The 20,790-nt window shown below is 39.7% G+C and overlaps 3 protein-coding genes across 3 annotated transcripts in view; 2 read left to right on the top strand and 1 right to left on the bottom strand.

The window, feature by feature from the left end:
- LOC139712397 (protein FRA10AC1-like) overlaps window positions 1-3,153 on the bottom strand; it is a 9,993-nt gene extending 6,840 nt beyond the window's left edge. Inside the window, exons 1-3 of the mRNA XM_071624222.1 lie at window positions 3,131-3,153; window positions 1,233-1,297; window positions 298-387 (exon numbers count right to left, since the gene is read on the bottom strand). Of these exons, the coding sequence (XP_071480323.1) occupies window positions 298-387; window positions 1,233-1,297; window positions 3,131-3,145 (170 nt within the window). The 5' untranslated portion in view covers window positions 3,146-3,153. The remainder of the gene's footprint in view (window positions 1-297; window positions 388-1,232; window positions 1,298-3,130) is intronic.
- Window positions 3,154-3,456: 303 nt separating this feature from the next.
- Window positions 3,457-12,504, top strand: LOC139712399 (uncharacterized). Its single transcript, XM_071624224.1, has 8 exons — window positions 3,457-3,574; window positions 5,640-5,830; window positions 7,428-7,532; window positions 8,279-8,428; window positions 8,806-9,415; window positions 9,723-9,955; window positions 10,730-10,905; window positions 11,527-12,504. Exons 1-8 carry the CDS (start codon window positions 3,457-3,459, stop codon window positions 12,215-12,217), a joined length of 2,274 nt encoding a protein of 757 aa, XP_071480325.1. The 3' UTR covers window positions 12,218-12,504.
- Window positions 12,505-18,679: 6,175 nt separating this feature from the next.
- LOC139712398 (serine/threonine-protein kinase 32B-like) overlaps window positions 18,680-20,790 on the top strand; it is a 90,315-nt gene continuing 88,204 nt past the window's right edge. The window contains exon 1 of the mRNA XM_071624223.1: window positions 18,680-18,893. The gene's annotated coding sequence lies outside the window, so the exon portion shown is untranslated. The remainder of the gene's footprint in view (window positions 18,894-20,790) is intronic.

The raw sequence follows: 20,790 nt of genomic DNA, 5'->3' as shown, positions 1-20,790 counted from the left end.
ATCAAAGGTAAAACACTGAAAAGATTAATATTTCTAAATAACATGAGTAAATGTCATGTGCTGATTTCATTTCCACTTCTTGTTTTTCTGTTATCTTTTTTTTTTCTTTTTCTTTTTTTTTTTTTGGGGGGGGGAGCTATATGACTGATCTTTAACCTATTATAATTATATTATCTCAGCAAACTTCATTGTAGCAATGGCTTTAATATATTGTTGTGACGAAAGCTCACATTTAGCTATTACAGAGCTGGTCTATGGACTTCTGATAACATTCAATGTTATCAAAAAGACCCTTACCTGTCATACTCAGCAGCAGCTACTCTCTTTGAGGGAAGTCCCCCTGTCACCCTGCTGACTCCATCCTTGGTTGCAAGATCTTGCCTTGAGCTTTGGGTGTGAAACAAGTGACAGAAGACGGTTTAATAAATTCCGCTGATACTACACCAAGTAATCCATGCCCAGCTCCACTGAAGTTGCAAGGCACAATGGCACTGAATATTTCATGTCTAGCATATCCAGCAATAGTACCTACAATTTCTTTGATAGTTTGAAAATCGTTAAGAAATATTTCAACTGATGTGAGACATATTAATATAGTTGTATTGCATTGGATAGGAATACAGCTGGCCCCCCAAAAAATGTTCTATTTTCCATCAAGATGTGTCCATAAATGACACTCAGTATCAGTACATGTTTTACATCACACACTACCATCACAAGACTAATGTGTCTAATTTGATTCATGTTCATGCAGTACCTCCATCTAGCACAATACAATTAATTGCACATTTTCATTCTGTCATGTCGCTATCACGCTCAACAAAGAATTCTCTCTAACAATGTATCACTGACAATATTTAGAATAGTGATGGCAAATTTCATACTGAACTGCCTTCCAGTCAAACTGTGAGATTTTTCAGGCATTCTGGTACTAAATTATAAAGTGTTTAAATGTGACATGTAGTCAACTCAGTGTGAAATGAAAAGCTTTATTTTCAATTTTTACATTGAAAGAGGGAATAGATAGTGTTATTGATGAGCATCCTTTCAAGTGACCATGAGTTTCTTGATATTTCAGACAACTGAGACAAAAAACACTCATCCACCTCTCCAAACATTCACAGACACTGGGCTGTAGAAGTAAAGGCAAAGGAATACTGTCATACTAGATCTACTTCTTCCATGGATAAAATGGGATACATTCACATGATAGAGTGCCAATAAATGCTCACCTCTTCCTTCGTTCAGCCTCACTGTCATACTCAAACTCAGATCCATAGCCCCCTCCTCTGAAAGCCTGGGCATGAAAACACACACAATTGAAGTTACAATTTACAAGGAGTGGTTAAATTGTTGATACTAAGTGTGCTAATTTCTACAACCTTCAAGCCACACACAGAATAAAAATTGACAGAATCTGGCACCTAGCAACAACTGAGACTGTAGGATCTTCTATTGTTGATATGTATTAGAATACAAACTGTACATATTCGCAATTTCTATCTGTCTATGGTCATGCTTTCATGTCATTGGAGGCCGGGGTGGGGGGGGGGGGGGTAAAAATGATTGGACATCAAGCATGCTCTGGGACCAATTTATGAGAGTATGCCGACAAGCATCTGGCAATCTTCACAGTGAGATCATAACATACATTGCCAAAATGATGATGACGAGTTAGTGCTCAAGTGGTTCAATGTTGTAATTCAAATAGACATCTAACTGTTAATTTGTACCAAAGCGTTGAAAAAGTTTAACAAAAATTATCAGATTATTGAATTTAAATTTACTATAGAAGTATACCCGTCTCGATGTTTGAAGGAGGTGGTCTCTGCCTACGCCTACTCAGTCACTAGCAATGCATTCAAGAATAGGCTGCATTAATTTACATTAGCAAATTCAAGAAATCGGCCCCATCGCAGTGCACATACATCCGTGCACTAGCAAGCGAGGTTAGGTTAGCTTTAGGGTTAGGGTTAGGTTTAGAGTTAGGTTAGGCAGGGCTGCCAACTCTCACGCATTTTGGTCCTTTCTCACTCTAAAACTTTATTTCATTTGCATGCATTTCTATTGATCTCACTCATTTTGAGTCCTTAATTATAGCATTGGCCTATGGGAGTCCCACTCTCAACTAGTTTCCAGTGTTGGCAGCCCTGGGTTAGGGCTGTACTTATGGTTGAATTAGTTGAGAGACATTATAGGAAATCTTTCCAAGAATAATAGGGAGAAAGAAACAAAAGAACAAAGGAAAAAATGGGAGAAAGGAAGGATGAAAGATGCTATGCTGTGGAAATCGGCCCCGCTGCTGTCTGTATCAATCACGAGTAAACGCAGCGCAGCATGGTTTGATGGGGCCGCATTCACAAGTATTATACTGCAGAAGGAGGCCCCACCGCCGTGCTTAGGTACCATTGAATGCCACACGGTGGGGCTAAATTCATGAGTATTAACACAACACGCACAAGTCGCCGTACCCGTAGTAGTTTAGACCTAAATAAATTATTAGTAAAATTTACGGACATGCAGTGGTAGGGCGTATTTCACAAGCATGACATTTAAACTTATTTACATCTAGATCTACATCTATTTTGCCTGAATGAGAGTTGTACAGGAGTTCCACATTGATCCACGATCAGAGTAGTCTCAGTCCCGTTTATAGACCGGTCTAAATTGATATCCTTAAGAGCTAATCTACGTCTTGATAGTCCCACATAAATATCAACACATAGGACTAGGGCCTACACATTCTTAGCTAGAGCCTCTATCTCCGGATCTAAATGCATATTATTAGATCACTCTACTTTGGCTGAAGGGGAGTTGTACATGGAGTTTTAACTTTGATCCACGATCGGAACAGTCTCATTCCCATTTCATAAGACCTAGGCCAGGGATTAGGGTTCTAACGTTCTATTTACATCGTTTAGAGTAACTTAAGTCTTGATAATCCCACATAAAAATCAACGTATGGGACTACACATTCATCGCTGTCTCCAGATCGAAATGCATAAATCACTCTATTCATAGGGTAAAACGTTCTTTTTCATCACGACCCAAACCCAAAATGCACAACTATTTTGTTGGTCTCTGGATTTTCCAGTGCCAGTGCACACTAGATCTAGAGAACATATTGTACCTTTGTCAAGTCCATATCGGCTCTTTTTTTCAGGCTCTTCGGCCGGCGGTACAACGTGTACTGCACTGCGGCACTGCGACCGTAGCCGCCCGGCGCCCCGCGACCGTGCCCACGACGCCGAGCCGCCGCTGGCCGCTGGTACTATGGTGTAAACGTAGCGCAACACTGCATGCAGTGTAGCTAGCTCTCTAGCTGAGCTAGCTAGCTGCGTGCGTGTATTGTATGCCGCGCCACCAAATCACACAGCTGCATGAAGAGGCAGAATGCCAAATTTCAGCGAAGCCAATTTACTAACGATTGTGCTGTTTACACCGTTCAGCTGAAAAATGTCAGAAACCACCTATTTTCCTACTTTGGCTGCACTGAAGAGAGGAATAGAAGAGCTCGAAGAGGCTTCTCGGGTCAAGTTTGTGGTGCTCAATAAGGACAAGGCATTTGGAAATGGTATGGATATTAATAATATAGCAGGGAGGTCCCACCTCCCTGATTAAAGCTAAGTTAGGTTTCTACTGTTATACAGTGCACTCCCGTCATAAACGAAATGCTCGGGACCGGCAGTTTTCTTTCGTTATAACGAAATTTCGTTATAACCAAACAAATAGAATATATAACGAAAACAAGGAAGCCACGCTTACCAGGTATATGAATATTATGATATTCTGTTTGTTGAATACTTGTCGTACACTGGAAAGCTATGTGAACAATAAAACAATTGGTTAATCAATTTCAGATTATTGTATTACAATAAAAGAATTCCCCTCGGAAACTGTGCGTGACACACCAAGCGAACACACAGTGATGTGACACGTTCGCCCATGCAGAGACGCTGTAAATGCCTTGTTCCGCTTCGTATTTTCGAAAGCGATCCGCATTTCGTTATAACGGAGCACATTTCTTTTGTTTTTCTTTGTCAGTGGTGCTCGGAAAAGACTTCGTTATAATGAAAATTTCGCTATAATCGTGTTCGTTATAAGCGAATTTGTACCATAGACTTTAACAGTTAATGGCGATAATTTTGGGACCAGAAGTTTTACTTCGTTATAACGAAATTTCGTTATAACGTTATGGGGGTGCTGTCAAGGGAATCCCAACGCAGCACCGGCCAGCCAGGGGGAGGTGTACAGCACTTAAATGGCCGAAACACTGGTGATCCCTGGTGTGCTGCTGACGACCCATGGCATTTGCAGAGTTAACATCTTTCCGTTTATTATCATCCTCCTCCAAAGCCATATGCAATAGATTCTATATGACCTGTATAAATCAGATCAACACTAGATTTATACTGACACACTGATGATAGAATGCATAATAAAACCACTCAATATCCTCATGAAGTGACAAAGCCAGTTCAAGTTCATTTAGTTTCTATTTGTCTCTCTTCAAGAATACACATATTCTTGCAAAAGCTAACGCTAGAAATCAACACACAGTACAGAAATGAGACAAAAATAAACAAGAATGTGGCAGAGTAGAGTTTGAGGGGAAAGAAAGACGAGGTAGCCTTGGTTGCAGCAAGCTTGTATTAAAGGCTCCTCTGAAAAATAATTTACAAGGTAGGGTCTATGTGATTTTAAATTATACCTTAAGTGGTTTAATTAGCAAGGGGCCTGTCTTATAAAGACTTGTGATAGAAATCAATCACAAGTTTTTTGTGTGCTGCAATGCAAGTTGCGATTGATTTGGGGACTTGTGATTGATTTGAAGGCTTTATAAGACGGGGCCCTGGAAAAAAAAGAACATATTAAAAAGATAGATAAAGAATACTGCTTATCATAGTACATACAATTTAAATAGGCAGGAGTATAAAGATTGGCTTAAATTAGCAATCTACACACTACAAACACTAGATCTGCTTAACATATATATGTGTAAAATTAACATACATTGTGTATATGCAAAAGCAAGAGTATAAGAAAGCCTAAAAAAAAGAAAATGTAGATAGTGAAAAGAAGAAGGAATGAAGTAGAGATTACAAAGGAGGAAGACTAATGAAAATATTTACAGAGGTCATATGAGCATTTAAGAAATACTTTATAGGCATTATATATATCCATCGTTCACATACAGTAAAACCGTTCTGCAACTCTGCCCAGGAAGGACAAAACATTAGTTATCAGTAAAGAATACTTGTTATAACTGTAAGGTACTAGCCATACTTCCTTGCCCTTTGTCATCTCATATTAGGGATCTATCATTTTCGTGCATGGCTCCAAGTAGTATTGCTAGTAAAGGCGAGAATGGGCCAGCTAGAAAGCTTAATGCGCTATTGATGTTTAGGTTTTGCATGGTGTTTGTGAGCCTCAGACTTGCAATCAATCATGTTTATGCTGGAGAAAACTCACAGAGGTATAGGTTATTTGAGGTTATTTGACTTGAATGGAGCAACACAGCAATAAAAGCACCAAACCTCAATGTGATGTTTGCTCATATGCAATTTTATACAAAGAATATGACTTGTTAAAATGTAAATGCTGTTGAAACACCTCCCTTCCATGGCTCCCACACACAGATTTTAACTTCTCTGAGAAGAAGTCCTTCCGTCTCCGCTGGGAATACGACGATGACCTCCACCCCTGCAAGATACCTTTCACGGGAGTCCCGTTCATCGCCGTCGGACGCAAGATGATGGATTGCCACCAGGGCAAGGACAGAAACATTCGACAGAAGGAGAGATATGCCCTTCAGATAGACACAGAGAAGGTAGCTTGCCATGAAATGTTGTGTAGTTGGGGTATAACTACATGCAGTTTTGAAGTGGACTGCTGAATTTAGGTTTGAAAGAACAATTCAATGTGAAGGATGTATATCTTCTTTTTCTTCTTATTTCCATTGTTGTGAAAAAATGATAATAATAATTGATTCAATGAAGACCTGAGTTTTAGAGAGATAGAGAAGTTGAACTGACCTGCAAATGACATGGATGCTCATTCAGTTTCCTCTTCCATTCCAATTGTTTCCTCCTGGAGGTTTTCCTTTTTAAAGTGATGCTTCATAAAAAAAGTATGAATTATTAGCAGTAAAGTAAGTGCCCATTCCCTCCCCCAACCCCCCCCCCCCCCAAAAAAAAAAGAAAAGAAAATGATAATAACCCAAATAGCATCAGTGAATGAAAATTCAACATAGAAAATTATAATTCAAAATGATGGTAACTCATGCCATATGGCCTATTTGGGACATGATTCTGTTGATTAGATATTTCATTTTTGATGGCTACAGCAAAACCTAAAGTAGGATAGTTATATCATGCTGTAAAGAGTAATTGTGAGCGTGCACCTCGAAACGAACATAAAGTCGCACACACTGATTTTGCGTGAGGACTGAAAATAAGTGAAATGCGTCAATCTAGCCGAACTTGACTTTTTCATATTTTCTGAAAGAGCGGGTCTTCTTTTACATTATGCTAAAATTTGGTATCATAAAACGGGCAGGAAAGTGTATTTTTTAGCAGTTTATCGAAAACATTTTTGGTAGAATAGTGTGATTAGGTGTGTCTTCAGAATCCCTTTTTCATTTCTGAAAAACCTTGTCCACACTCTTCACTTTCAACTCTAATAACTTTTGAAATGATAGTGCTACTGCATTGAAAGTTGACATTAATTATGGACAGAATGTGTTAATGAGGCGTGCTTGATTTCAGTTTAATCTGATAATCCCTTTATTGTTGTTACTCTGGTGGTTTACTTCCTGTTTTTTGTCCTATTCATCGCACAGCCAGCACAGTTTGGTAAAGATTAAGCACTTGAATAGACACTGTACTTTAGAGCCTCTTTTCTCAGTTCACACTTTTCCTGGGTTTGTGCTTTCTTTCCAGTATTTAGATAGGTTAGGAGAATCCATTTGATTTGAGTTATACATCATTTTAAAACTTAAAGTCTGCTCTTTCAGAATATGGTCTTAACTAAAAATTCATGTCTGGCGACTTTTTGTTTGTTTTGAGGTGCAGGGTCACAATTAAAAGAAAGAACTGTTCTCAAAGAAACTAATAAAGATAAAGATGTTTTATGTTCAAGAAAAAAAATGGTATGGATATAATCATCCATAGTATTCATTTCTTCCCCTTTAATGCAGTAAGATTTCAAACTTACATCGAATATAATATTCTGTTAAAAATTGTTATATATTTACAGCGTATTTAATATGCTAAATGTGCATCTCACAGTATTCCTAGTTAGATTGTGACATGCAGTCCTGTGGCTATGCTTGTTAAAATGCAGTTATTTGCTTTGTTTTGTATTTTGTGTGCAATCATTTGAGTCGTGATTCATATTGTTTTGTATTGATTTGATATGTGATACAGAATCCAAATTCCAAGAGGAAGAAGCAAGTCCTCCAAAGGACCAAGAAGGTCTGTTGCCCAGCAGCGATCACCATCACACAGATTGCACGACTGCCAGACATCAAGGTATGAGTGTGACTCACAATTCATTGCCAAATATCTGCCAGGAGTTGTGGGTCTGGTGCTCATCTTCAAGATTTAAACTACAGATAAGCAGGCAAAAACTCTGTCAATAATATAGGGACCCCAAGGAAGTACAACTGTGTGTTAGAAGCCCTGGGCAGAATTTTGGCAACTCTGTTTTATTGACATAATTTGTATTTATGCCCTCTTTTTACCCTTCATTTATTTTAAGATGTGATGTGGAAATATTTATGTCTTTTAATGTTTCATGATATTTTTGTTAAGAATTCAATTCAAGGAGATATTTACACTTGCCATTGGCTAAAATGTTAATGAAGAAAGTTTACATTTGGCATGTTCCATGTTTGACATCGAAAAGCCATGCATGTTGAACATGCATGCCAGTAGTGTATTCGTGCGGACATGCAGTGCCTAAGGGGTATGCACAATCATGGCAAGTATGAACATGAGTGGATTATCTTCACACTGCGTTCTTGTTCATCAAATATTGCATCGTTTGGAGAGATGATTTGAAGGGGACGATTTCAAAGGCATTACTTAGAAATGAAGTGGGAATTCTAGATATGAGTAGCACTTTAGAATCCTCAGCATTTTCCATGGCAGTAACCGTATTTTTTGTCAACTGAGATGATATCAAGGATCTTATTTGAACTAAGATCTAATAGGTGACTGAATGCCAGATGCTATCTCAAATCACATTGCATCCAAATCTGCCTCACTACCACCAGATCAAAGAGAACAAGGAGTGGACCAAGCGGATGGCTGCTGCTGAATTCCGGAAGATGTTGTCCAAGGGACATAAGCCCCAGCAGAAGTCAGAGTTTTATGCTCTGTTTCCCAGAGATGAAGACCACAAGGGCCACCCCATCAAGAATGAAGTAAGAGGCTTTCCACTCTGGAAAAACAGCCCTTAACATGTTTTGAGGCACCTAGAGTCTCCCTTTCCTTTTCTTCAACATCCCTCCATCCACCCATCCAAGATCACTTCCCTTTTCTCTTCATGTGTCCAAAGTCTCAAGTGTCAACGGACATTTATTGATAAGTACACTGTATCTAGTGGTTGTCACTTATGCACCAATGTGCTTGAGCTTCTGAAATTCAGTAATTTGTGATTTTGCCTGCTCTGACATTTGAGTAGCTTTGCATCAAGAGCCCAATATTGTTATTAATTTTTTTTTTGTATGCTGTTTTTCTTGTATCACTCTTGGAATGTGGCACCCCATCTTCACTGTATCAAACCCTACCTTCGTCACAGGCTGCTGGGTTGCGTGAACCCACCATTCCCGAGGTTGTGGACAAGGTGCGTGCCCTGACTCGAGAAGGGATCACCAAGGTCAGTGTGATGAAGCAGCACATCGTGAATTTCCTACACAAAGAGATGCACATCACGGATACGCTGCGGAGGCGCTACATGCCCACCAACTCGGACATCAGCAACATCATGTCTTCGGTCAGGCGGAAAACGAAGCACAATCCCGACAGCATGGCCGACTCCATCTCCGAGATGCGCAGGAAGAATCCGAGTGATCTTGTGCTGTACCGCGCGAGTTCACCCAAGCACGAGCTTCTGTTCTGCTACCAGTCGACATGGCAGAGTAGGTTGCTGAATCGCTATGGCAACCACAGTTGCCTCCTCGATGCTGCCCACCGCACAAAGGCGTGCATAAAACCCCTCTTCCTGCTGTTTGTCAGAACGAATGTGGCATATGTTGCAGTTGGAGCATTTGTTGTAGACAATGAGAATGTGGCATCAATACAGGAAGCCCTTATGATCTTCGCCAAGTGGAACCCCAACTGGTCGCCAGCTAACTTCATGGTGGATGTCTCAAGCAATGAAATCAAGGCAGTGGAATCTTGCTTCAAAGGTACTGACAGAACAGTGCATTCATTTGGCTGTCTCCATCAAAGCAATGATATTTCTTTGTTATCACTGCTCCTATGCTTGCTAATATACACATTGGTTCTTTGATTATGCCCTCCAAATCAAGGTGCTCTTGTGTTGGACATAAATCCTTATATAATGCAGTAACACTCCTAAGAATGTGATTTTCTGTTGATTTGATTAAGACTCGGATGCCAAATAGAATTTCTGTTCAGTCCCATATGTGCAATTTGATGTCATATACACTTCTTTCAAAAGTGAAATCTCAACTGTTGCCCTCTGCTGTGTAGACTGCAGGGTCGTCCTGTCAGATTTCCACCGCGAGAGAGCCTGGGCTGCTTTCACCAACAAGAGCATGGACCAGAAGAAGGACTCTGTGCTCACCATGTTGCGGCGCATCGCCCATGCAGAGTCTGCGGAACGTTACCGCGAGTCCCTGTCCCGGCTCCTCGGCAGCACAGAGATGAAGGAACACGAAGGCTTCCGCAGTCTGCTGACCAATACCTGGCTACCTCAGGCCAAGGTCCGTGTCCAGTCCAGTCCATTTCTAAAATATGAGGCACACATTAAGAAAAAAAAAAACCACCCAAAACTTTCAATTATTATGTTGTTGCTTGCCTTATGTGTTTGTTTTCTTTCTGTAGAGAAAATCCGTATCGCCTTAATGTCATGTGCTTAAAGGTTTAAATCAGAAAGAAATTAATGCATATCAAAGTAAATCTATTGTGACTATACAGAAAAAAATATATATTCTTGGCAGGCGTCCCTTCATAGCTTTAGCAAGGTACGGTAGAAGACATCATTTTTATGTACATGAAATAACATCTGCGTGGCATATTGAGTTTCAGAATTCAACCTCACAATGTTAACCATTTAAATATTGAAAGGGTCTTCATTAATTTCCCTGGTTCCTTGCTTTGGGAGTTATTATGAAAATCCAGCTTGGGAAAATCCTGAATCATGCTATTTTGTAATCAACAGTTCGTAACAAGTTATGCTGACTCTTCAAATGTTGAAAGGGTCCTCCGTAATTTCCCTAATTTCTCTACTCCAGGAATTAGTATGTAAACCCAGCTTTGCAAAGCACTGTGATATGAAATTATGTCATCAACAGTTCTCTACACAGTGGTACTTGATGCATTGTTCTCAAGTCCAGCATATTTTTAAACCCACTCACAGAGGATATATTTGCAAGTGACCGTTTGAATTGTTTTGCTGTTTTGCATGATTTGCACCCTTTGAGGTGGTATTCCACCAGATTTTGTTTTTATTCAATTATGGTGTGGACTCTACACAGAGATGGGTGCGCTGCTTCCAAGATGAGAGTTTCTACATCGCGGTGCATGCGGGCAGCGGCGTCGAGAAGCAGAACGAAGCCCTCAAGTATGACAACATGGAGGACTATGAGAACTGTTCCCTCAGAGATCTGGTCTCGGGGCTCATCATGACCTTCTTTCCAGACTCCTACCGGATGTAAGGGAGAGAGTGTCATTTGCCATTTTGTCAGATTTTTACATTTGTTATAGTGAAGTGCTGCCTGTAAAAAATTCTGTGTGTGTACCAAATTTTAGGATATGCTTAAAGGTCCTGTTTACCTTTGGGAGCTGTGATTTAAAAACTGTTCAGGATATCACATTTCATGCATATGTGTAGGTCTGTTGTACCACAAAACATCCTGCCATATAAAATTTTTGGAACAAAGCCTGAAATATAAGGAGATGTCAGTATTTTTCTCAATAAACCGTAACTGTAGACGGTTTAGTCTGGAAACATTTTCATTTAAAAAAAATTGTTCACATTTTGTAAATTTAACAATATTTAGCATTGATTTTACTGATTCAAATTTTTACAGTAGTTATTTCTATCCCTAACTCACGTTTTAGAACTATTTTAAAACACTAATGCTGGTTTTTTGTTTCATCTGCAAATGATAGATTATGCCTTTAACATTGCAGTCTTATACAGGTGAAGCTGATTGATACGTTACTACGTTAAGCAACATTTGGTTCTTACTCTGCTTTCTCGCTTGTCAAACTGGCAAAAATGACAGCTGTCTGTTTTACATGGTAACCCATTCATATCTCTTGAATGCAGATATTTGGAGCGCAATGCAAGATCATCGCCTGGCTACAGTCAGTACAATAGCAACATTCCTTCATTCTTGCGCAACCGGCCAAGGAGCATTGTCCGTCACATCCAGGACCGCATGAGGGGTGGGATCGCCAAGGAGTGCATCCAGCACTGCGGGGACGGCATCTTCACGTTCCTCCAGGCCAATGGTAATCACAGCTTGAGCTTCGGCAAGGAGGGCGCTGTTCCCCACTGCACCTGCCGTGACTGGCAGACGCACTACCTCCCGTGCAAACACTTCTGTGCGGTCTTTGCGCATTTCCCCGAATGGCAGTGGGACAGTCTGAGTGACACGTACCGCAACAACCCCATCCTCACGCTTGATGAGGCATTCCTCGTTAAGGACAACCAACCCCGGGTGGAGCCTAGTGAGGGCGAGCTGAGGGACCTGGAGATCGTGGAGGATCCTGCACGGGAAGAAGAGGAAGAGAGGAAGCGAGCAGTCCGGGAATGCAGTGACACGATGAAGCAGATCAATGCATCGCTGAAGAAGCTGAAGGACACCAGCCACCTCCAGGAAGTCCAGAAAAGCCTCAGAGAACTCCTAGAGGATGTCAATGCAAGGGTGTCTCTGGAGGCCTTAGTGGCACAGACTGTCCTGACTGCAGATGCCTCGGTAGAGCATGATGGTGCCTCTGGACTGCTTGCATTGTGAGGCAGCCTTAGTGGATGATACAGTGGCATCAGGGTTAATAAAAAGTGTGCACATTGCCCAGCCCACTATGACTCATGAACCAATGACCGCTCTACCATCATGATTGCCTGATTATACTCTTATTATAGTTTTATAGTGACTGTTAATATCTGGTCACTAGAGCGTGCAATGAATTCTTGTAGTGACACCTATGCCATCTTGCCAGACGATGATGTGTCAAACTGAGAACACTGCCCAGAATTTTTATCTATCTGTGCTGGTCACATGATGAAGTATAAGACATCACACCTTGGACTTTGTTTATCATCATGCCAAAGCTTCTTGGTAGTAAAGGTTCACAACAATGTACTCTGCAGCCAAAGTTTGTGCAAGGAATGATACGTGCTGGACATGCTCTTCTTAGTTTATGAATTGAAGAGACCAATACTCATGTCACATCATAGTAAAGATACTCTAATTCATTTATCTAGATGATTGCGATTCATGCTTTCACTCTGTGGGTGCTTGAAGCATAATTCAGCAACAGTTAATTGCCTAATTATATAGGGAAAGAAACCCCAGTACAACGAGGTTGCAGGGTCTGCCAAATTTTAACTCATTATAACCGGTGCTTTGTTGCACATGTACCAAATATGAGATGAGCTAAATACAGTACAGGGTATTTGGAAAATCAGGATTGCTGAATTCACCTCGATGTAAGCGGTACCTCATAAAGCAACTTCCTATTGTGGGGTTTCCTTGTACTCTTCAATACATTGTTTATTAAATGTCACATATCCTTTTTTACTTTGATGTACTAGGCCAAGGTAATTTGGTTACCAGAAAGAGGATGAAAAGTATGGCTGCAGATTGATGTGGAACTGGCTTGAAGGTTGAGGGGAGGGTTAGGGTTAGTGTAGGGGAGGCACTATAGAATTGAAATTCATTAGGGAGGCTAATTTGTGTTCTCTTGTTGGTAATAAAACTGGTACTATGAGGTATAGGAAGGGACTTTGGTAAAGTTTGGAGTATTCTTTACTCAGGCACAGGAGCAATAGATTGGAAGGTTAGTGCAACAAAAGTGGGTGCAACGTGGATTTGAAGTAATTTGCCAATAGGGCAAGGCTAATAGTGCAATAGCTCACATGTACATGTTACTCTTTGTTCTACTTTTCTCTTGTTGCATTTTGCTTTCTATGAACCTATTTCTGTATTATTTTGTTTTCTTATGTATTGACTGTCTGTCATATATGTTTATATACAGTGTTTGTAGCTTGTCTTTTTACCCTACACTGTATTGTTCTTTTTGTCGTTTATTTGACTTGATTAATTTGTTCATGATTTTTCTCAGAATAGCATATCAATGGCCTCTCTAAAAATCAGCTCTTGTGGCTGATCAGTCAAGGGAATTTTTATCCTGCGATTAGATGAAATAAACAGACAAACTTGTATTCATTTATTTCTGTCTTTTATTTATAATTATAGTGCTTTGTACCCCCTTCCTGTGTGTGCTCCTTGGCATCTTGAATACTCGCACTGCATTTTATTTTTACCTCGATTCAGAAAAGAGCATCGCTTCAAAAGTCATTTCCAAAGCAAGTCACTTTGACAACTTGACAATAACAATGATAATAATAATAATAACAAATAATAATACATTTTTAAAGTGCATAATAAGCACATGCTTCTTTATGCACTGTGCAATTCAAATACAAAATACAAACAAATGAATGACTAGCAAGTATGACAATCAACAAAATAGATACAATAATTAACAAAAGGGGTAATGACTTTATCTAGGAAGATGGAAAAAGTGGGTTTTAAGAATGGATTTGAAATTTGCAAAATTGGGTGCACGTCAAATGTTTTGTTGACAAAACCCTATGCATTGAATATCAATAAAGTTATCTATTTGTTCTGTGTGAATGTGTGCGTGTGTGTGTGTGTGTGTGCGTGCGTGTGTGCACATGTGTATGGAGAGAGAGATGATTATACAGAGAGGGTGAGAGAAAGAAAGAGAGGGAGGGGAGGGGGCACTTCTAAGTGAAAAACACTAATATGAATACAAGTCATGCTCAAAATTCAGGCAGTTGTGGTAATCTGCAGTGTTCACTCCTACTCAGTGTTTGCTGCCAAGCCATATTCAACAAATGAAACAGGCACAATGTGATGTGCACGTACAACGAATATCAGCCAATCAATCTGTAGCTTATGTGTGTGTGTGTGTGCACAATTTATCCATCCTTGTTGCTGAGGTAGAAGACTGGGCAGAAATCGTCTTTTAAAGAGGAAATCCAGCCCAAATATAAGTTAGTCTGATAAAAAAGAGAAAAATCTTACGAGTTCAATGGTAAAAATTTGACTGAAATCGGATGAAAAATAAGGAAGTAATGACATTTTCAAATTTTGTTAGTTTCGGCAAAACAGTTCTTGTACAGTGGATACAAATATGCAAATGAGGGAGCCAACCATGTCATGTACCCTCACAATTTTCCATTGATCGTGTACAAAAAAAGGACAAAAATTCATTGTTTCTGTCATTGATGCCTGAAACATGACCTCATTCCGGGTTGAATAACTTTAGAATAGTGATCAGTTAGATATACGAGGATTTGAGCCTCGGACATAATTGCGTTTTAATGAAAATCTGGAAATTTCAAAATTTTATGTACAAAGTATATGGTAAGTTGTGAGGGAATGACATGCTCACTTTGCCATTTGCATATTCATATTGACTGTTCAAGAACTGTTTCCCCCAAAAAAAGTGAAATTTCCTTATTTTTCATCCGATTTCGATCAAATTTATACTGTTGAACTCGTAATATTTTACTCTTTCTTATCAGACTAACTTATATTTGGACTGGCTTTCCCCTTTAAAGAGAAAGATCTTACATGCCACTCTCACAATCTTCATCTCGGGAAAAGGTCTTATTGGCTTCTCAAAGAGTGTGCTCCCAATCTGATGTCAGAATCTGATATCGAGTACTTGGGTGGGGTGGGGGTGGGGATATAATTACTGTGCAGGACAGTTCCCGGGGACATGTGTACTGCGTGGCTATTGAAAAGTTTTCTGCCCATAATCACAAGAGGGCGCTCTTTCTCTCATCGGGAATCTCTCGTGTTCCCCCAAAGTTGATTTTGGTTACAGATTTGATAGGGAACAGTAGTCGCGCGTAATTCTTCAGCAGGTGAAAAAAACAAAAACGGCGACAGTAAGAAAACATGTCACATGATTGGTGAGATAAGGCGTTTTTCTTTTGTTTAAATTCCATGCTAATTGCGTGTTCTGTTTGCAAGTTTCTGTACCCTTTCAAAACCAAATCACTCTTTTGTTCAAATCTCGGGGCTACAGGACAGAAAACTTTGTCTGGTCTATTTTATCAGTTCAAGTTAATCAATAATGGATATTCTGTAGTGGACTGATGAACAACTTTGGTCGGTTTTATCTGTTCAAGTCAGTCAATTTATGAATATTCTGCAGTGGACTGATAAACACTTTGCGAGAATGAACCTTTCTCACAATTCCCAATTCAACTTAAATGCAGTCAAAATAATGCGTGTTTATAGATGTATTACTCTGCGTAATTAAACTATATCAAATTTCTAATGGCCCAGAAACAATGAGTTTCCTACTCCGTGATATGAACGCTCTAACCACTCTGAATGACATAGTTTGACGAAGGATTGATGGAATATTATTTTGGTGTTCTATTGGCATGGAATACGGGATACCAACCAGTTGTTTCAGAAAACGAACGGAACAATTTAGTTTGTGACAAAAAAGAGGCGAATTTCAAGCACTCACAGTCCCCTTTACCCGACTCTCATCTAGTCTCACTTTGCAAGTCATTCCTTTTTATTCTGCCTTCATGGGAAAAGGTAGCAAGTGACTAATCATCAAGTCCATATTATGTTTTTAAAAATAACATAACACAAATTATATCTTTTAATTTTTGAAGCGCCATGTGCACTGAAAAGTGGACCTGTGCGCTATACAAGTAACCACTATTATTATTATTATCATTATTATTATTATTATTATTATTATTATTATTATTATTATTATTATTATTATTATCATCATCATCATCATCATCATTATCATATACCTCAAAGTGTCACTGTAATGGCAATTATGTTATTATGTTTTGATTATGAAATTTTAAAGGACGAAAGAAAGAAAGAAAGAAAGAAAGAAAATATGATTACTTATGCAGGGGCTCCGACCCAGGGTTGGGGTTGAGCTGGTCTTGAGATACGTGAAAGATCAATTCCCCCCCCCCTCCAATGTTTGGGCAAAACCTTCATATATTGAATTCTTCTTTTTTGTTGTTTAGTCTTTCAAGTTTTTAAACAACAAAAATAGTACGTGTGTGTGTGTTTGTGTGTGTTTGTGTGCGCCTGTGTGTTGGCAATGTGAAATGTATGTTGTTATAATGACATTTGTGTTATATTGTCATGAATTAAGTTGTATTTTGTTTATACGAAAAAAGAAAGAAAAATAAAAAAAACTGACAAAAAAAAGTCGGGGTGCCTGGAGGTGAGTGGGTACCCCCCCCCCCCCTCCATTCCGCGACCCTATCTGTGCTTTTGCTATTGTGGGATCGTCAAATGATCAGAGAGATGCCCCGAGATAAATCATTGTACTTTGTAATTATTGAAAGTCTGCAGACCTTGGCACCGCATCCTCCGAAAATTATTAATAAAACAGCTAATCAAAACGGGCACTCCCGGTGCGCAGGAGAACGCAAAAAGATATGAACGGAAACAATGAAGCTCTTTCGGTAGATCAGTTCATGACTTATCTAACAGAGTATTCAAATTGGCTTTTCAGGGCTTTACACCTTTAACTTTTGTTGTGTTTTTTCTCTCTGATGGCCCGTTCGGACCACTATTTATTATGTCTAACATCCTTACATTTGAAATACTGGTGGTCCGAAAAAGAAATGTATATGCCTATATGGCACTAAATAAAAGGAAGCATAGCTTCTTCTTTCTTTTTTAATCATTAGCGATGGATCGAGTTGGAACCCTTTCGCGTAACGCTGAAAGACAACGCAAGACCAATCGCGTGTGATACACTCCTTCGGCCTAATTGCGTAATCCGCGACTTTTCCATTGCTTGGCCATACCTCGCATTCTGATTGGTCAGAACTTCTTTAAACGCGCGCATAGCCAACCGTCCAATCAGAATCCATTATGTTTAATGCGCATAACCAAGGGAGGTATCGTTTGAGAGGAGAGGACTGACCCGTATATTCTTAGTTGCCCCATCTGACCACTAAAAGATAGGTTCTAGTGAAAGTGGGGGTGGCCCGACATCACTCTTTACTGGCCCCGGGCCACCACCAATGTCGAGCCCTGCTTTATAATAGCGCATGTAATACAATGATTTACAACCATGAAAGCTTTGGTGATCCGAGATTTTATGAATAATATACCCAATTGATGACAGCAAAAGCTAGCATGCAAACCGCATATTTTTATTATTAAAATGCAATGAGTTTGTATGGGAGGCTGTGGAAGAGCACGTTATATCCGATGAATTAAGTAGCCAGGAATTTGAATTAAGTCAGAAACCTCCTAAATTCCATTAAAGATCATTAACACCACCTGTTGTGATTATTTGTAGCACCAAGGCATGATTTTATGTGCTTTTTGTCTGCAGGTGTGTGTCTGGCTTGTAGTTCCTTACAAATCTGAACAGCACGTAAGGCCAACTGATTGATCATTTATTTTTCACGTTCATATTTTGAAAGAAATGTTGTCATTACGGGATGACTTGCGATTTGCTAATTTTATTCAATTGAAAATGTCACACTCAGAATTCTAGAACTAGCTTGATTCAGGACAAGGACGAAAGAAGGAGAGAGAATTAGGGGGAGAGTAGACCACAAGTTGTCTTTGAGTATAGTTTTTATCCACCCATCGTATGGCAAAGAGTATTGTCCCCAGTCCGGATGATTTCAAAGAGAATTCGAAGGGCAACCGTGCTAGCTACTCTAGCTGGAGCTTTTCTGTCGGTATTATGGGCGAAGGACAGACGTATCGATCGCCTCTGATTTGCCTTTTCAGATGTCACTTGTTTTCTTTCATACCCCTTTAAAAGGGCCAATTACGCCACGGGCGCTCAGCTGAAACTGAAGTTTGATTGAATGACAGACAAATCGTTCTCTTACGTCTTGCTAGTAGTTGCCATTGTTGAATTTTCTTTAGAGCATATATAGGCCTACTGTGTGATATCAGTCAATTTCCATCATTCGGAGCCACGCGCCTCGATTTGGTCCTGTTGTAAATAATAATGATTTTACAAACTTGCGCGGCAGTATGCTGATGTTGCCGTTAACGTGCAACATCTCTTCCGGATTACGCACGGGTAAGTAACTGATAAATGAAAACCCGTGTTTCTAAACAGTGGACGCCGCTATCATAGCTTCCCTCGATCTCTCACTCCGGATGTGTGTGCCGCGCCAGAGACGAACACAAACCAAACCCATACTATCTTTGCTGTTCGCAGGTGGTGGTGATACAGATGCAGGAGTCGGAGGACTCACAGTTCCGCAACTATAACCTCTCCAACATCCGACATAACATCGTGGATTAGATCATAGGTGTATTCCCGAGCCCATCGGGATATTGGTGCTGAATTTGTGGGTCAGAACTGGTCATACATCGCGCTGCCGAGATAAAGTCCCCAGTGAGTATAACAAGCAGTGATTTCTGCCCATTAGCTGCATTGCTAACCATAAATAATTATATTGGATGTTTTGCCCACCACTCTGTGCGGCTCGTTGCTGCGCCGCTGATCCACTGGCCACAGGACGCTGAGCCGAGTAGCGCAGTGACAGGGATTTTACGGGATTGAACTGGGTGCTCATGCTCTTCACAAACAGTGACAGCAGTACCACACACAAGACAAGTCAAATCAGTTACTATGGTCCCGTTGAAATAATTCCTCACCTTCCATCTTGTGACGTATTGAGATTATTCATGTCATTTATTCACCAGGGAAATAATAGTGACTGTGCTTGATTGTGAAGTTTGAGGCTTGAAACATCTGCGTGTTAATTTACCTCTTTCGTATTGATGATGAGAGCTGATGTTGGTCTGGTCTGTGCTTGGCTTGTCTTGAAACGAGAAGGTTACTTGGGTACATCCACACAGTGTTTACATTTCTTGCTGTTTTTAAATCATTTATGGGGGAGACCTTCACTGTACTCTTGTCTCTAGGCTTTTAATAGTGTAGACAGCGTAACAATTCCATTTATCAATGCAATTCAAAATACTTCATACAATACTGAAATGATGTACATCCCACAATGGTTGTTCAAGTGACTTCCATTATAAACGAAATCTTTGGGAAGGTAGTCTTTTTTTTTATTATTATACCGTTATTTCATTATAACACACAAGTACTGTACAAGCTGAAATTTTCGCGGTGGTTTTATTTTCGCGAATTTCGCGAATCGCCTTTGAACAGCGAAAATAACAACATGCAAAAATAACAACGTGCGAATAGCTAAGTTCAGTTAGACCCTCGCAACTACGCGAAATTAACAACACGCGAAAATGTCCTCCATGTAGCAATTCACGAAAATATCTGTACGCGAAAATTTCAGCTCGTACAGTACATGAAGATACAATGATTATTTTTTTTGATCTGAATATTTGCTTCATTGTAACAAGAATTACATTCATTTCTGGTCAGTTTCCTTCTGTTCGCGTTTGTTACATACTCAAAAAGCTGACCACTTTGGTGATCCCTCGCATTTATCCCCAAGTTGAATTATCCTTCAGGTTTATGCCAGGTTTAAGTGTGTGCATGTGTGTCACACACAAACACACTGCTATAGCTTCTGACCATTCGCGCATTGAGAATTAAAGGGACATTCTATATGATTTTCATAATTTCACATCATGTAATACATAAATCGACAACTCCATGTATAGATTTGTGGAATTTATTGTGGTTCTTGAGCAGAGAAACAATATTTTGACAAACCTTAAACAAATTACACTGAACAAGGATGATGACATAGGAGGTTCACATATTTCAGAAATGTAGTCCATTACAATACCGCTTGCTTGCGAGTTCACCTGTGTATAATCTATGCATGCCTTCTTTTTTTGTTCTGCTTCCTTGAGCCCCAACTCATGCATTCTTATAGTGACTCTGCCATGTCATCATCCTTGTTCATTGCAATTTGTTCTAAATTTTGAAAACATTCAATATTCTTCATCCCAGTTATTACAAATTCTGAAACTCTGTCCTCAGTATAACTAATTTATAGTTGTTCAAATGTAAAAATCTGAAAATCATCCGGAGGTCTCCTTTAAGGGTTTCTGGGATGAACATTGAACTACGGTTTTCTATAGCTCAGTCGGTATGTACAGCACCGGGCTAGCAATTCGGAGGTCTTGGGTTCAAATCCCGATGGAATCCCATTTTCTTTGCTCATTTTTCCTCTGAGAATTATATAACTATGCTAGTTACAGTGTATAATGGGAATGCACTGTATATCAATTGCCTGTACTGTAATAGTTGTAAGATAAGTGCCATCACAGTGTGCGCGGTGCAGTGGGCAGTGATATGA

This window comes from Diadema antillarum, unplaced genomic scaffold (assembly GCF_040938485.1).
Source record: "Diadema antillarum isolate AM-2024a unplaced genomic scaffold, OU_Dant_1.0 seq00001801_RagTag, whole genome shotgun sequence".
Taxonomy (NCBI): Eukaryota; Metazoa; Echinodermata; class Echinoidea; order Diadematoida; family Diadematidae; genus Diadema; species Diadema antillarum.
Note: the sequence above shows the minus strand (reverse complement) of the source record. Positions and strands in the feature narration are given on the sequence as shown.

Excerpts from the sequence above, each read along its gene's own strand:
- LOC139712399 (XM_071624224.1), top strand. The coding sequence starts at position 3,457 with ATGTCAGAAACCACCTATTTTCCTACTTTGGCTGCACTGAAGAGAGGA. Across the intron at positions 3,575-5,639 it reads GGACAAGGCATTTGGAAATG|ATTTTAACTTCTCTGAGAAG; the intron begins GTATGGATATTA and ends TCCCACACACAG. Across the intron at positions 10,906-11,526 it reads TTTCCAGACTCCTACCGGAT|ATATTTGGAGCGCAATGCAA; the intron begins GTAAGGGAGAGA and ends TCTTGAATGCAG.